The sequence below is a fragment of the Rhodamnia argentea genome, chromosome 1, assembly GCF_020921035.1.
Source record: "Rhodamnia argentea isolate NSW1041297 chromosome 1, ASM2092103v1, whole genome shotgun sequence".
NCBI lineage: Eukaryota > Viridiplantae > Streptophyta > Magnoliopsida > Myrtales > Myrtaceae > Rhodamnia > Rhodamnia argentea.
This window is the reverse complement of record NC_063150.1, coordinates 30,613,075-30,630,409: the sequence shown is the minus strand read 5'-3', so window position 1 is coordinate 30,630,409 and position 17,335 is coordinate 30,613,075. Positions and strand designations below refer to the sequence as shown.

At 39.8% G+C, this 17,335-nt stretch overlaps 2 protein-coding genes across 5 annotated transcripts in view; one reads left to right on the top strand and one right to left on the bottom strand.

Moving 5' to 3' along the window:
* Positions 1-16,358, top strand: part of LOC115743919 (auxin-responsive protein IAA16-like) — a 29,925-nt gene extending 13,567 nt beyond the window's left edge. Inside the window, exons 1-6 of one of the 4 annotated variants that reach the window (XM_048282066.1) lie at positions 9,510-9,524; positions 13,862-14,193; positions 15,084-15,328; positions 15,452-15,587; positions 15,704-15,765; positions 15,885-16,358. In XM_048282066.1, coding sequence (XP_048138023.1) covers positions 13,889-14,193; positions 15,084-15,328; positions 15,452-15,587; positions 15,704-15,765; positions 15,885-15,922 — 786 coding nt within the window. In that variant the 5' untranslated portion in view covers positions 9,510-9,524; positions 13,862-13,888 and the 3' untranslated portion in view covers positions 15,923-16,358. Of the gene's footprint in view, positions 1-9,509; positions 9,525-13,614; positions 14,194-15,083; positions 15,329-15,451; positions 15,588-15,703; positions 15,766-15,884 lie in introns of those variants that run through there. The other 3 variants (XM_030678928.2, XM_048282072.1, XM_030678921.2) reach the window with 3 other exon arrangements.
* Positions 834-2,268, bottom strand: LOC115743921 (auxin-responsive protein IAA4-like). Its single transcript, XM_030678931.2, has 4 exons — positions 1,839-2,268; positions 1,539-1,738; positions 1,336-1,435; positions 834-1,223 (listed from the first exon to the last, which is right to left on the bottom strand). The coding sequence occupies exons 1-4, from the start codon at positions 2,054-2,056 to the stop codon at positions 1,166-1,168; spliced, it is 576 nt and encodes a 191-aa protein (XP_030534791.1). The 5' UTR covers positions 2,057-2,268; the 3' UTR covers positions 834-1,165.
* Positions 16,359-17,335: the final 977 nt, after the last annotated feature.

Sequence of the window (17,335 nt, the reverse complement as noted above, 5' to 3'; positions counted from 1 at the left end):
AGTTGCAATAGATTTAGGGGTTAATGAACTCAATGCTTATCATTATCATGCACAAACAGCACACCAGGCTGAATCTTGCTGGGCTTTGATCTGCCAAGCTATGGGCCTAAACACTGGATACACATGTCATGGACCAGAAGTTTCAAACTTCTTTAAAGCCCATAAGATTGTTAAAAACACTGCTTGTCATCTTCATCAAAGCTACATTCTTTCGTTCATGCTGCATTCGCGGGCTTTCATCACATAAACTGGCACACTTTAGTGTTTTCTTCCTGCTTACAAGAAGAAAATATGTTACTAATCACCGACCAAGTTCGATACCGATGGCCGCGCCTCGTTTTCGCGAGAATTGTAGTGTACTCAGTTTGTAGCACGGTAAAGAAGACCGAACTCATTGGCTGACCAAAATTTAATTGCGGTTGACTATCTGATGAGCTTGGTTGGATTGTTTCTCTTATTCTTTGGGAGGGTTAGAGCTAGCTAATGCAGATCAAGCTCAGGATAATAACAGCATATGGGGAACTACAAGATGAAATTAGGACAATTACTTGGGTATATCTAGATTCAGATTCGCTTAGATAGTAACTAAAACGTAGTCATTGTAATTGTGCGCTAAGGTTGCCGGATTCATAAATTAGTCGTAGATTACTTCCCTAATGTTAAGCTAAACTTCAGGACCAATATCTAGTTTGGAATTCCGGTTCATCCCATTCTCCAAGAGAAGAAAATAAGACCGAACCACGGGATTAGTCGATATTCTGAAATCAAAGCCCGCCGTGGACAGGACGCCGGTATTTCGCGATACCATTCTCTTGAAAAAGAACGACGGGATCGACGGTTGAATCATCGCAACATACAAGATCTGCGTATTTCGAACCTCTTGCTTCTAAGTATAAAGGGAAACACAGAAGCAGAGTCGTTTATTTTATTTTTCCTCTCTGTACAATGATCCAAAGGAAGTATACTCAACTGAACATTAAGTTAAAAAGAGAAAGGAAAAAACCATTTTGACTTTTTTTTTCCCTCTTTTCCATGTTTCATAAGAGAGAGGCATGAAAACTAAAGTCATGATCCCAGGTTCAAATCTCCGAAAGCCCAAGCTTTTGAAGCATTGTCCTCTTGATGAAAGAAGCAAAGGCCATGCCCATCAAATTCCCAAGCCCTTCTACACTTCTGATGAACCTTTCATGATTCTGAGCCTCTTGCAAGAAGTGATAAACATGCTGCAATGGTTAAAAAAAAAAAAGTAATTATTAATTACGGATGAAAAATTAAGGGAGGCAATTGAAGAAAAAGGACAAAATGGGGAAGGTTAAAAAAAACAAAAAAACTTACTTCCATGGAACATCTCCAACTAGCATCCAATCACCATCTTTATCTTCATAGGTGGGTACAAACTCTGATCCATTGTAACCTTCTCTCTCACAGTACTCACCTGCACAAAATATGTAAAAGGCCAAGCAATTAGCACCCAAGTTGCTTATGTTTCAGTAATTACCATCAATTGGAATCATTGTCCAAAGCTTATTGACACCTACCAACTTTGAACTTGAACATGTCTTGCAAGTCCTTGAGTAGATCTGAGTAGCCCTTGTAGAGCTTCAGATCAATCTTCCTCAGGTATGGAGCTCCATCCATGCTCACTTTGATGAAAGCCCCGGTCGACTCGCTCTCCACCTTCTTCTGGAAGCAGTTCTTGCGGTATGATCGGACCGGCGGCCACCCCACAACTTGTGCCCTACATTAGGAAGAATGTCCCGTGCAACCATTAGATCGAATTTTTGGCGGATTTCATTATCTTTACTAAAGTAGAAAAATAGAAATTCATTTCCGCTTACTTAGATGGTCGATGCACATCTTGCTTGTCGCAATTTTGGGCGCTCAACCCATCGGACTCCTCCTTATTGGACTCGCGCTCGTCGTTCACGTCGATTAGATTCCTCTTCATGCTCCGCCCGCTCGGAGGCATTTGCTGCTTCTCCGACTCCACCGTGCCCGGCAGTCCTAGCCTGAGCTCTGTCGCTTCGAGGTTGAGATCCTCTCCTTGGGCTGCCATAGCTTACTTTCTTCTTTTCCCTCGGACAAAATTTCTGAACAATGTTTGGCACAACTTGATTCACTCTCAAAAGCTTGCAAGATCTTGATTGCTAAATGCTCAAATCAATCCAATCTCACTTACTAATTTTTTTCTCTTCTCCTCCTCTTGGGTTGATTGTGCTTCTTGGATGAGAGAAAAAAACTTGTGTTAGGCCAGTGGTAACCTAGGGCCAAGGGTGTGTTTTTATAGAAGGGGTGTGTTGATCAAAGAGACACAAAATTAAATTGTTACACTTAATTGACAAAGTTAATAAATTTGATTTTTAATAAATTATTATTGTGGGAAGAATAATTTTAGGTCCCAAATTTGGACATTGGCAGGTGAGGTGTTTGTCACAAGAACAGCAAAATAAAGGCAATTTGTCGATGAAATTTGGGACAAGGCAGGGACAAATTCCCAACCACTCTTTTATTAGGGGAAAAAAACTGCTGTGGCCCCCGATCCGACGGTGGAGATTCGCCGACCGATTCCTCGAGGATGGATCGGGACCGTCGGATCGAATGCGGGTGAAGTTGGTGCACAATTCCATGTGGGTCGGACCCCCACATGGGTTGTAGCCGATGGCCAAGGCATTTGTATGGCAGATAAGTTCTTGCCTGGAACCCATGGATCAGATCAACGGTGGCCATCAGATCTTTGCAATGTACGCGGATCCGACGGCTGTTATTCGCCCCGGCCGGGTCAACATTTACTCCCTCAACATTGAATTAGAAAAGTGGGCGTCGGTTGCTCACAAAAAAAGTTAGTGGCAACAGCTTCGTTTCACAAGAGACTAATCAGTTTCCCATATTAGCATAAGATTAGGATCTTGTTGGACTATAACCACAAGATTGCTATTTTAATCGTTTTCCTTAAATAATTTTTTTTCTTTTATTTTTTCAGTAAAGGTTTTCATTAACCAAGTCAAAATAGCATTTGTTTTAGGACAATAGAAAGTAAACGCATGTTAGGCCACGATGCTCCTAGATTTTTGCAGGTTTAGGGCAAATTGGAAAGGTCTTCGTCGTCATAATTTCAAGTGATCATTAAAAAAAATTTATGAAATATACAGCAAAATGAAATATTTATGGACAGGAAACATGGTGATAACCCAATAGGGAATAGCTAGCAAAAGGTTGAATGTTGCTAAAAGGGCTCCAAAAGCTATTCTCGCAATCATCATTCATGGGGGATAAGACTTGCTTTTTCTTCGGCTTCGACTGTTTCGTCCCTATTCAAGATCGACGAGATTAGGGTTCTTGGCGTTGCTTTGTCACATTGCGGAACACAATCATGTTCGTCATGATGCCTTTCGGCATTTTCATGCAACTTGGCTAAGCAATTGGACATAGAGATGAATAAGGGTTCTTCGAATGTGGAAAAGTGTCAGAAAAGTCTTAAACTTGTTACATTGGTATCAATTAGTCCTAAACTTTTTAATTGTGCCAATTTGATCATAAACCTTTTGACCTAGAGGTAATTCAGTCGTTCGAACTCTTTTTTTCGCCTCTTTTTTTCTCCTCTTTCCTCCGATGGCCGCCATGGCCATGGCTGGCGAGGGCGAGGGCGATGGGCATCGCTTGGACCAATGTGGCGTCACCGAAAAGTCGCTTGGGCCAAGGCAAGGTTGCCCTCGCCCGGGCAATGCTTGCCTCGCCAAATCTAGCAAGGGTGGCTTCGTCGGCTTTGCCCTTGCCGGGCACCGGAGGAAAGTGGAGAAACAAAAAAGAGAGAGAGTTAAAAGAAAGGAAAAAGAAAAAAGAAAAATAAAAAAATTATTAAAATTATCAAAATGTTATTAAAAGATGTCTACATCAACATTGGTCGTGCCATATAGGTTGGTCAGCATCTAGGTTAGCAATATCCTGCCAAAATTAGTCAAAAAGACTGAATTGGCTCTAAATCAAAAAATTTATGGCTAAATTAGCACTAATGTAATAAGTTTCTGACTCTTCTGACACTTTTTGCGTCCTAAACTTGTGGAGCTAAGTGAAAGCAACACGCACATTCGATATCTCTTGGCTTCCCTAGGCTAACCGACTTGAGGGGCACAATGTGTTACCCTTGTGTAATAGGCTTTCTCGAATATGATCTTAATTAACTTTTTTTTTACCCATTCGTTTTCGGTCCTTGGCGGTGTCCCGGTCGATATTGATCCAAGTCTAGGCCTGCTCAAACGACCTTCGATTCGCGTATGGATACATTTACTCTTCGGGGGCACGAACCCGATCTCGATCAGCATCTACAAAACACGAAGCTTTTGGCCCTACAAACGGGGGCATCGAATGGGCAAGATGCATGTGACATTGTTGCTACGCCCTCGCACAAGCTGAAAGCACCGGGTGGCCTCGGGGAACCCTAAAAGAGAAGCAAGGAAACTATCGTGCTTCAGAAAAGACCCAACACGGAAAAATATTTTTTTGGGGCTAGACTCATGAGCGCACACACCCCATTCTTAGCTCATATAACTTCTCTTCTGCTCGGGTGTCTTCCTTGTTTTTTAGTTCCTCATCCGATAATCGATGAAGCCAGCTATTTCGCAACCCTACCAATTGCATAATGCTTTTGCTTGGACCCCCCCAATTAATTAAGTAATTTTGTGCATATGTGCATGTGGCAATGGTATAAGACATCAATGTGGACATGCAACGTTCTTATACATGTATACGGGTATATGTATACGTGTATATTCATTGGTTTAGGATGTACGCGTGCGTTAACGGGGTCTAGTCCTCGCGGATAATCTCGACGGGATGCTATTTGGAAACGAAATCTATTAAATCCAAGACGTATGTTTAACCATCCAACCAAACTTATGGGGTTCTCAAGCTTATTTTTCATACCAAGCTCTACTCTAGAAATGTGAGTTCGGGATAATTGCCAAGAAAGTCCTAAAATTATTGTGATTGTGTCAATTCGGTTATAAAACTTTTGTATTTATACCAATTTAGTCCTTTCGGCCAATTTAAGCCGAAAATCGCTAACATGACATGGTCGGCACTAACATTACATTTTTTTAAATAATTTTAAATAATTTATTTATTAATTTATTTTCTTTTTTTCCCCTTCTCTTCTTCCTCGGTCACACCTCTAACCGACAGCACCTCCGATCGGCCGGAGATGTGGCCTCGCCATCACACGGGCAAGGCCGACTTCGCCAAGGGCAATAAGGTCGAGCCTCGTCGGATTTGGTGAGGGCGAGCCTCGCCTGGTGATGGCCAGGTTGGCCTTGCTAGTGGCTAGGCTACCTCGCTGTCCCTAGTGGCGGGTGAGACCACACCTCCGGCCTGTCGGAGGTGTGGCTTAGGAAGAAGAGAAGGGAAAAAAATAAAATAAAATAAAAATATTTAAAAAATGCCACGTCAATGCCGGTCTTGCCACGTCGGCGATTTCTAGTCAAAATTGGCCGGAATAACTGAATTGGTACAAATGCATAAGGTTTAAGACTGAATTGGTATAATTATAATAAGTTTAGAACTTTTTTGATAATCTTCCTGTGGGTCTTACATTGAAGTGTAACCTTGGTAGACACTACTGCAGCATACATACATACCATAAAAGAAGAGTAAAACTACGTGAACCCATCATTGTTATATAAACCCTAATTTTTTTTCCTTTTCAAACGCTTAAACTTTCAAGAAATGGGGTTCTCAAATTCTATTCTGTGGTGTGAAATATTTCTGTTAGGAAATAGAGAGCATTAGTATAATCACTTCAGATAAAACTACCGAGTAAGGTGAAAAAACATACGATGAACATGGAGGGAGTCACCTAATCCAAAATCTCGATTAATACTATGATACCATGTTAGAGAAAAACAATTTCTCTTGAAAACTCAACTCGTTAATAAATGAATTCACGAAGTAGGTATTTAGCATAAGGTTCCGATCATTTTCTTCTTGGTGGGGTTCTTTACTTCCCAAACAACGATAGATATGCATCTGAACCTGCTCAAAAACATTCAGATCAAACATACTTCAACTCAAACCCTAGGTTAGTTCTCAGCCTTTTGGCAAGACAACTCAAACCCGACATCAACCTCATTATCACCAGCAATTCAGAGCTCAGTCGGACATCGAATCGTCATGGATCTAAACGTTTAAATGATGCAATTACAGGAGGAGAAAACGAAAGGAAGATGCGAAATTTTGATGGACATCTGAAACTTAGGTGTGTGCAGTTAATGATTCGTATGGACCGATGATGATCGGTTCGCGGTCCGAACGAGCCCGAACGCAGCAAGAAGAATCGGGACATTCCACGCAACCGGCAACTCATTCAAGCCTTGTCTTTCTCCTCATCGCGCTCGCATTAATTCTCTGCAAGGTGGGGGGGAGACAATCCACTCGTGAATGCTACACTGCAGCAGTAGCCAGTGCTTTTTTGATTGCTAGGACGTCGGATGGGACCGGTCTTGACGAGGCACCTCTATTATGTTATTTCCAATTCGCACATCGTTTTCACCTTTCGGGAAACAGTTTAGGGACAACGACCCTGGGATTCGTAATCCGATTAATTTATTCTGGACTGAGACTAGTGATTGTTGACTTTTTGGCCATGCTAAATTGACTGAAAACCATGCTCGTGCGTCTGATTTTTTATGCACATCTCGCGGTCGCATCATTCAACATTGGGTTTGTCCCGACTGACTCCCCACTTAAGAAAACCGATACATTCTAGATGTCAATTTGTAAAATCGTAAATCTCCACCGAACCGGTGATCAATAAGATGAGGATCTAAGATAATTAGTTTGACCTTGTGTAGATCGCTTTACCGGCTACAAGCTCGAAAAATTATGGACGACGCAATGGACATAAAAAAAAATCACAATACCCTGTGAGTTTTGTTTTCGTCTTTCATTTATTCGCCGAATTCATGTACAATTGTATCTGATCGGATCGCCGATGGGCTAAAATGTATCAGTTTAAGAAGCTAAGTGAAATGAGATACACACATTCTCATATGCACATTTTTCTTACGGTGTAAGTTAAAGCCAATTGAATTGAATGAAGGCATTGATATCTTCGTATGAAGCGAGAAAAACCAAGAGTAGGACTCGAGGGGTGGACCCTGACGAGGGGCACATTGTACTGCAAAATTTGTGATTTCTTTCAAGCAGCTATTAACACGACTCCACACATGCATGCACATGCATGCGTACGTGCAAATAAGTCTTTCATTCGACGAGAATGGCCCGTCCAAAGGACAGTACTGGATATGTTAGAAAGCATGCAAGGTGAAGATGGGAAAAATTTTGCAGGGTGGCCACCATTAATGGCCCTGCAAAACCCTAATTTTCCCCGGACGAGCACATCAGAGCAGCCCAGAAGGGTAGATAAATAAACCCTCTCTCTCTTCGTACAAATGTGTATATATCATTCAGTGTCGACCTCATAAAATGCCACACGTGCGGTGTCCCTCGGATGTTGACAGGGTCCTCACCCTCAAAGGGGTCAACACGTGTGGGCTCGGCGATGGTGATACTGAAGACTGAAAGAGATAGAGAGAGAGAGAGGGTGGGGCCCACGTCTTGCCCTCCCACACGAGCGAATCCGGCTGCAGATTGGTTGGCGTGGGCCCCTCCCTCTCCCGGGGAAAATTACATCTTTGGACTGGAGTTCGGTAAACGCCAAGGAGGAGGAGGAGGAGTCATCGTCCCCGTCGCTGCCTGTGTTTTCTCATTTCCCAGCAATTCTTTTTAAGGTTTTATATATAAATGTATACATACACACACACACATATATATTAATTTCGCTGTTGTAGCAAAACTCTGCTGTCGATGTTTTCAATTAAAAATGGGTCGGCAATTTATCGACCGGTAGTCCGGTCTTTGCCCTCGTACCTTTGAAATATAGAACTCTTGTCGTGCACGGGTTTAAGACGACGACGTGTCTCCCCAAAATTGAAAAGCAGATCCGTTTGTTTAGCGGAAAATTTGAATGGTTTAAAAAATATTTTTGTTAAATATATTCATTTTTACCTTTTGAAATAATTAGATTATATTTTTTATTATCATCGGTAATTATTGTCTAAACATCTTCGTAGACAATGACAATATTTTTTCGTTCATCTATTTTTATAAGCTATACGGGGTGATTATTTTTGAGAAAACGTTTTCCAAATCATTCGTTTTTCGTTAAATCAACGCTCCCTAAAACGCAATGCAATCTTATTGGGCACGCTCCGCCATGTACTAAACTTCAAAGTGCTCTCTGTATCAAAATTTGACCTTCGTTGCTTAACACAAGACTTTAGTGGATATAAAATTGGTAATTAGCTTCCTCTATATGTACGGTTTGACCAATTGGGCTGAGTGCGAATTTCTTATCCAGTCTCTATGTCCTATTTATTTACGGGCTCACTTGCTTATCATCTTACGGACTGGTTTCCTTTGTGGATTAGTACCTGATTTTACAGGTCAATAACATGATTATTAAATACTTATCGAGTTTAACCATTTCTGTTCCAAGTTTGACGCCACTCTTTAATATTTCTATTTCAAAACTGTTCGTACTATGCACGTCCGGGTCATTACCTTAAGAAAAGGGTCTCTCTAATGTAAATCATACGATTTACATTTAACAAGTACAAGGTTGTGTTGAATATATATCAATGTATATATAATTTCTTACTAGTTATGAATAGTATCATTGATGTTTGTATTTTACATTTTATTTTGATAAAAGAATATGTTGGCCAAACGTTGACTGTTGAGAAAGAGCATGAGTAGGAGGACAGTTTTTTTTGCAAAAAGCGCAATCTCGAGAGTGACAGTGTTCTGATAAGTATCTAATTAACCTATTGAGAAGGTGCACCGTTGTAAGTTAAATTTGAAGAGATGCAAGCTTTAAAATTAACATACCCATTAACTTAATTGGGGTTTCAAATAGATTTAGGTTGAAATGTACTAATGGTAAATTCTTTACGTGTGATATATTTGCGAGGCATTGTACCCTATAATATATGTTTGCGTTAAATCCGCCGTTGCCGTAGCGAAAAAATAACTATAATGGAATAAAGTCTCACTGAAGTGTCTCGTCTCATTGGAGCTTTTCTCTACTGACTACCGTCTTCTTTAATTTGATTTTCTCCATTCTCCAAATTGTCTTTTCGATGTATAAGTTGAATTCGTTGCCCTTCTGTCCAAGACACCCTGAGGAAGAATAGTTATATTTGGAGCTCTTCCATATTCTCTCACCTTGATTCCTTCTTTTTTTTCTTTTTTTTTTCTTTTCTCGTTTGGGCATCTAAACTGGATATATATGCGGAGCTTATTGATGCTTTTGCCATTTTTATCTGACAAGAGAGTGGCACACTAGGCGCTTCATGATGTGAAAGCATTGAGTGGTCACCACACAAAGTGGCAAGGAGGATAAGGATCGGATCGTTATGATGGAGAACAATTATTGCCATGATCTATCTTGGGGGGAGAGAGAGAGAGAGAGAGCGCTATCTAACTCCATTTTCATTTAATTTCCTCTAATTCCCATTGTTGTTGTCCTTTGTAGGGCAAAGAAGATCATAAGTTTTGGTATATAATCAATGCATAGAAATTAAAGAACCTTTTTTTTTTTTTTATAACCGAGGTGTCCGCGCGGCCGGCGAGCTATGGCTCAAATCGGCGGTGAAGTACGACTAGTCCTCGGGGGTGGCTAGCGTAGCATCCCACCGCCACGACCCCCCGTTTAAATCACCGACGCCTACGAGTTTCAAACCCAGGACCTCTCGTGAAAAAAATTGGGCTCAAACCATTGCGGCCACCGATGGGTGGGTAAAAATTAAAGAACCATTTATTTCGAAAAAAATAAATAATTTAAAAAATATTTAAAATGATGATTTATAACAATTTTGTAATTAATACAATCAGTCACATTCAGAAAAATATTTTGCAAATTACTTATTTTTTGTAAAATAAATGGAATCTAAACCATGTGTCATAAAGAATGTTTGGAGGACTCACTCAACCAGCTTCAAAGCATAGCTTGGGTGCATGGACTACAATATACATATACATGCGTTTTTCTAGTCAATTAAATCATAAAATTTTTAATTTTATCAATTAAATCATAAAATTTTTAATTTTATCAATTTAATCATAAACCTTTACGAGAAATTTTAATGTAGTCTTTTTGGTCAATTTTTGTTGTAAAGCACTAATGTAAGGGTGTGTTATGTAGGCCTGCTGGCTATGATTGCAACACTACGTTGGCGATTTTTAGTGAAAATTGATGGAATGATTACAACGGAATTTCACATAAATGTTTAGGACTAAATTAACAAAATTAGAAATGTTATAACTTATTGGATAATTTTCTCAAATTAATATAATGTCAAGTCAACGCTTGGAACCCATCAATTAAGCTTTGATATACGTGTATATATATATTTCACATGAAAAGGAGCAATACATTCCCATAACTTCGGGCGTGTGTGTATATATATTTCACATCAAAAGGAGCAATACACTCCCATAACTTCAGGTATAATCTTCTCATTAGTCAACTTCGGATCCATATATGAAACGCTAAAATGGAGGTCTCATCTGAGACAAAATGAGATATTTTCTTTGCTAGAAAGGTAGCTAAAGAAATTAGAAAAAAAGATATTATCATATGCTTTGTATACAAATATTACTCCTTCAATATACTATAGGCTGCATAATGGTACAGGGAATATTCTTGCATAAAATAAAAGGGGTGTGGTTGGACAACCTCCCAAATTTGAGGCAATATGTTGATTAAATATGAAAATCAAATCAATTGTTGTGACGATCCATCTGACCACAGAATCGGGGAGAATCCTTGCAAGTTGCATTATAAAACCGTCCACTCTGTGGCATCAATCATGAACGTGGGGAGCATGCAAGAACATCTTAATAATTCACTGAATTTTAATTTTATCGAAAAGTTAAATAAGGTTGAAATCACATGCAACACCATGAATTCTTTGTATTCAAAAAGAACCTTTTTGGGGGGTTTGAGCCATAAAACTCCTTTTATTGAGGGCCAATACCCAATAAAAGTCCAAACTTTAGCATTTATCTCAAGTATATCCAAAACTTTTCTGGTCTCATGAAAAATCTCAAAATTTTTACTTTTGTTCCAATTCTTCCGGAGTAATACCCAAAAAACTCTCAATTTTAACATATGTCCCAATTATATCCGAAACTTTTTTTGTCTCATAAAAAATCTTGAACTTTTATTTTTGTCCCAATTCTACTACCGTTAACATTTCGTCTATAATCACTATTAGTTAATCCTACGTAGTCTTTTCATGTCGTTAATAAGTTGCATGAAAATCCCCCAAACTTCTCTTATGTTGTCTAATTCCCCTACACATTGCTTGGAGATATTGAGCCACCAAAGATGGCATATTTCGAATTCTCCCTAGCACTCAACAGCCCAAAGAACGGCTAGACATGAAAATCTGATTATCCGGATGAACGATCTCAAATCTCGTCGTCCGTGAAGCCCGCTGTTTCTTAATTTCGAACATTCATTGATAAGTTTGATGAGAAAATTCGAATAACGTAGGATTAACGAATGGTGATTATGGACAGAAGGTTGACGATAGTAGAATTGGAACAAAAGTAAAAGTTGGAGTTTTTTTATGCAATAAATTTTTTTTTATATAATTGGGACATATGTTAAAGTTGGGGGATTTTTGGGTATTAGGCCTGTAGAATTGAGACAAAAATAAAAATTGAGGGGTTTTTTGTGAGATAGAAAAGTTTTGAATATAAATGGAACATATGCTAAAGTCAAAGTTTTTTTTAGCATTAAGCCCTTTTATTGAAGGCAAGGTACAAGACTTTCACTATTATTCATTTCAAAATATTTTATTTCCTGGGACCGTAAATAAAATGAGGTGACTTTATTTGATAATGTCCATATGGACCTTTCTTTTACCAAAGATAGGTCCTAGCATCAATTGGCGGTCCAAACCTTGAAGAGTTAAATATGATAAATATATACTGCCGGTGCGCTTTCTAGAAGTTCAAAAATTAGCTCTAAAAATGCTTATACAACATGTATGGCATCAAAATATGGGTCTCGGCAAGCAAATCCTGTAAACATGTTTACCTATTATTTTTCTCGTAATGTACGAGAAAATTATCCAAAAAATATTAAACTTATTATACGGCAGCCCATTCAATCTTAAACCTTTCAATTGCATTAATTGAGTCATGAATTTTTTGACGATTTGCCAATGTATTCATTTTAGCCAATTATCCAAATAACAGGTTTAAGACAAACTTGGCAAATCTTCAAAACGTTTAGTATTAAAGTGACAATCGAAAGGTTTAAGACTAAATTGATAAATTGTAGAAAGGTTGGGAACTAATTGTCACAATTGAAAAATTTTATAGCTAAATTGACCGTTGCATCTCCATGATGTATTTCACACGTAAGTGCGACTTACAAAGCAGGATAATCTTACCACACACGGCCTATTTTATAACGACTTAAGGTTTGGAAAGAACACCATGGATGACTTTCTGTTGAGATATTTGCGTAACTTGTTTTGGACTTTTATCTTCTTTTCCATATATTTAATGGGAAACATAGGGGGGACAAAAGATAAAGGAGTAGCACGCTTTCAACGAAATTTGTTATGTTTTAATTTTCCATTTGTTATTATAATGGAGTTTATTAACAAATGTTCACAAGGCACCAATTAAGTCAACTTAAAAATAACACCTATTAATGCATTTTAAGAGTTAGAGAAGCAAACACGATAAGAAATCCAGTTCCTTCAAATGAAAATTTTAACATTTCCGAAGCATGCTCATTCATCGTTTGTATTCGAACAAGAATTTTATTAACAAGCGCTGCGATACATCTAAATAAGTAATCAATTAAATAAATGACACGAATTTCGTTGCACTGGCTCTTCTAATGGAATTTGTAATTGATGTTTTGACAACTTAAGGGCGAGTTTGTTTGCATATAAACAGAAGCCAAACCTATTTTTAACTTTCTGGATACTATTGACTCGTGTTATTCACGTGTCACGAGATTATGCAAAAAAATTACACGTTAATCTACGCGTCCGCACTTAACGCGATTGCCGTAAATGTTTTAGGAGTTTAGGATTTAAGGAATTTAAAGTGCGCAGAGCCGTAAGATAACATTAAATAAAAAATAAAAAGTGAAAATTCATGTGAGCATATATCAGATTATTCTAAATTCAATACAATTTAGTAAGTGTTCAAAGTACAATTTCTTTTTTAAACATGAAAAATTGTAATAATCATTTTGGAACAAGATGGACAAGTTTGGTGGAGCCAAGCCTAGGCAAAGAAAATAAAAGGGCAAACAAAACGCCCCCAACCTATAGTCTGTCCACTTGCCTCCACGCAATGATTCCCCCCCGAATTGCGTCATGGATGACATCACTCCCCCGACAAGCAGCGGACGGTCCAGGTTCGACCGAGCCCTCCACGCGTCGCCATATTCAACCGTCCAGTCCCCCCCGGCACTATGAGCATCTGCCAAAAGGCCATTTCGGGCCTTCTCTCTCTTCTCTGCTTCCTGGTCATTGCAAGCATCTCCGAAACTTTTTCCTTTCGTGACATTATTGTACGCACGCGCTGCTTAATTCTCGTCCTCTCTCTAGCAAAACAGAGCAGAACAGAGAAAAACAGAGCGACATCCATAAAAAACAAGGGGAGAGAGAGAGATTAGAGAGAGAAAGCTGGATTTTGAGGCCTTTTTTGGGGAGTGATCCAAGGTTTCTTGGTGGGGTTTTTGGTGATTCGGTTGAGTGAGGGATCAATCGAGCAGAGAGAGAGAGAGAGAGAAAGCACCATGAGTGCAGAGACTGCAGCGAAGTTCACTATAGACTTTGAGGAGACAGAGCTGAGGCTAGGCTTGCCTGGGAAGGCCTGTGGGGTTAACAGCAATGGTGAGAGCTCGACGCGGAGCAACGGGAAGAGGGTGTTCTTGGAGACTGTTGATCTGAAGCTCAATCTCTCTTCCAAGGAAGATGATGGGAGCATCGAGAAGATCAGGACGCCAGTCTCAGCGGAGAAGAAGATGAACAGTAACGATAGTAAGGAGAAGAGCGTCGCTGCTGCTCCGAGCTCCAGCGAGATTGCAAAGCCTCCTGCCAAGTAAGTTGCTGGTTTCTCTTGTTCTTTTCTTGTGATTTTGCTTGATTAACGGCTCTAATTCCAAAGTTTTTCCCTTTTGATGGTCGATCGTAAGATAAAGGGTGTTTTTTAAGCTGAATTCATGCGAGCTTTCTGGGGGAGAGAGAGAGAGAGAGGTCGTGTTCATTTGTAGCTCCATCATTACATGAAGATCTGATTTTGCAGCTCAGAGAGAGAGAGAGAGAGAGAGAGAGAGCGAGAGAGTTCCTTCTTGTTCTTGCGTGATTAGGAGGAGTTGATGATGATGATGATGATGATCATTATCTACAATTAGGCACGTGTTACTTGAATCATGAAGCAACATCGAACAAATTAATCTAATTTATCTTATTGATTGCGACAAATTTAAGGAAATGGGTCTTCCTCGGCCAAGAAAATTTCTCTTTCTGGGTAAGTTTGAGTTACTATTCCTCATCCATTGAACATCTTTTTTCCAGGGATCTTTAGGAAAAAAAAAAGAGTTTTTTGCAGTTTGGCATCAATTCCAAGCCTCACAAAGCAGTCCTGATAGAATTGACATCTGTGGCTTTGGCCGATTGTCGGGGAGACATGGGAAAAGTACAAAACATTTGGAATCTTTGCTTTATCTACTTCTTTTTCGACCCCCCGTCGACCACCAAACAATAATCCAAAGAAAAAGGCCAAATGACTCGATATAAAAAAAAAGCAGAGAGAGAGAGAACATGAACACCACCACCATCAAAATTACCCAATGCCCATAATTTTATTCCGTCCGAAATTTTCAGAATTTTCCGCTCAAAGTTTGGATTTTTATTTTTTTGTTCGAATATAGAGGTGGAGGTACTTATGTTTGCAACCGCATGACGTGGCACTTTTGACTTTTCCGCCAGGGCGCAAGTGGTGGGTTGGCCACCCGTGCGGTCGTTCCGGAAGAACATCATGGCCGTCCAGAAGAGCGGCTCCGATGAGGCGGACAAGGGCGCCGCCGCCTCTGCCGCCGCGACCGGCGGAGCGGCGTTCGTGAAAGTGAGCATGGACGGCGCGCCGTATCTGCGCAAGGTGGACCTCAAGCTGTACAAGAGCTATCAAGACCTCTCTGATGCCTTGGCCAAGATGTTCAGCTCTTTCACCATTGGTAATCATTCTCTCCTTGTTTTGGGGGGGAAAAAAATCAGAATAATCTAAAATTTTCACTGATTTTTCAAGAAATTCAGTTGGGTATTTTTCTGATTTTGTTGTTGTTGTTGTTGTTGGGAAGGTAATTGTGGGTCTGGAGGAATGAAGGACTTCATGAATGAGAGCAAGTTGATAGACCTCTTGAATGGGTCTGAGTATGTCCCCACTTATGAGGATAAGGATGGTGATTGGATGCTTGTGGGAGACGTGCCTTGGGAGTGAGTGCCTCTTCATCCTATGCTTGTAATAATTGAGACAAAAGTTTTGCATAATCTCAAAACCATATGTGGATATATGATGACGATTGACATAAGTTTTCCTGTTTAATTTGCAGTATGTTTGTCGATTCGTGCAAGCGTCTGAGGATCATGAAAGGATCCGAGGCGATCGGACTTGGTTAGTAACCCGCTGTTACGCTTTGTACTCGAGATTTCGCACTCTTTTTTTTTATTTTATTTCGTGGCTAACCCGGTTGAGTTTTGCTTACATTTGTTTCGACTTGCTATCGGTTGCAGCACCAAGAGCGGTAGAGAAATGCAAGAACAGAAGCTGAAGGGCGCCGAGCTCCGACGTGTCTCGGTTGCGCTGAAGTCCCCCCTCGTGCTCACGATCGTCGCCGAAACCGGGAAATCAGACCGGCTTGAGAGGGGGATCGAGCACGCAGTTTGGACGCTTCTTCTTATCGCGCCCCTTTTTTTTTTTGGTTAACACCTTATTCTCTCTTTTTCTTTTTCCTCCTTAAATCTCAATTAAGTCTGAGAAGAAAGAACTGAATGATCTGTCAAGGGAAAGGAAGAAAAGAGAACCTGTGAAATTGGTAATATGTTTATAAGACATGTTCATGCGTAAGTGTTAACCTCTTTGGTGTTTTTTGTTCCTTCCATTTTGTAATGCCATGTATTTTTGTACTAATGATGAAACTATGAGAGTCTTGTGTATTGTACCTGCCTGTCAATATTTTTTTTTAATTATTGTTCTTATTTTGTAAATTTCTTTATTATTTATTTTTTATTACTTACTATGATCTGACAATTGGACAAGATCCATGAACAGTGGGGAGGCAAGTCCATGTGGATTGGACCATCTAGTGGGACCCATTTCATATAATTTTGTCATGACTTTTCAACACTTTGCTCCACCTAAAAAGATTTTTTTAAAAAATAATAATAAAATAAACAGCTCAGCCTCCATAATTGAAAGAGAACGTGGGCCACCACCCAAAAAAAAAAAAAAAAAAACAGCAGGCCGCAACTCAGCGACAAGATGGGAAATTGGGGACCAATCCGACTCAATTATGGAGGATGAAGACTATTTTATTATGATTCTCATTTCCTGTTGTTTTTCCCTTTTTGCCCCTCTTGGAATGTGGTGTGACTTGATGGGTAAAATGGAACCAAAAGCTATGTTACGCCTTCAGGTACCACTCCAAAGATTGATCGAGGCGACCTAGGACTTCAAGTTGAGGATCACAAGTTCAACAATCTATTTCAATCCTAGATCCCGAAAAAAAACCTAGTTTAGTCTGTAAAAGTCGGGCACGAGTTTGGGTGTTGTCGTCGGTTTTGACTTCCCACTTGTATTGTGATGGGTTGGAGTGATAGGCTTACCTAGTAGGTAGCACGAGTATCAACGGGCCGGTTTGGTCCGGTTTCTACCAGAACTAAATTGATCCAGACACGAATGACATATTTTGAGACTCGACTTGTACAGAATCCGAACCGGAGTGCTCGTTCGGGTTTTCGAGAATGTTTTCGGCTTATTTTATTTTTATTTCCTCCTCATCCTCTCCACATCTCAGTCCTAGTAACTTGTTCTAGAGTCGAACACATGGGTATGGACGGATCATGAAACAGAATTCTTTCTGTTTAATGTGCTTCGGGTCGGTCCTAATATATGACTCGAACCGACGGTTATCTATTTTCCTTAACCATAACCCAAATCGAAACGAGACTTGATCCGAAGAAAC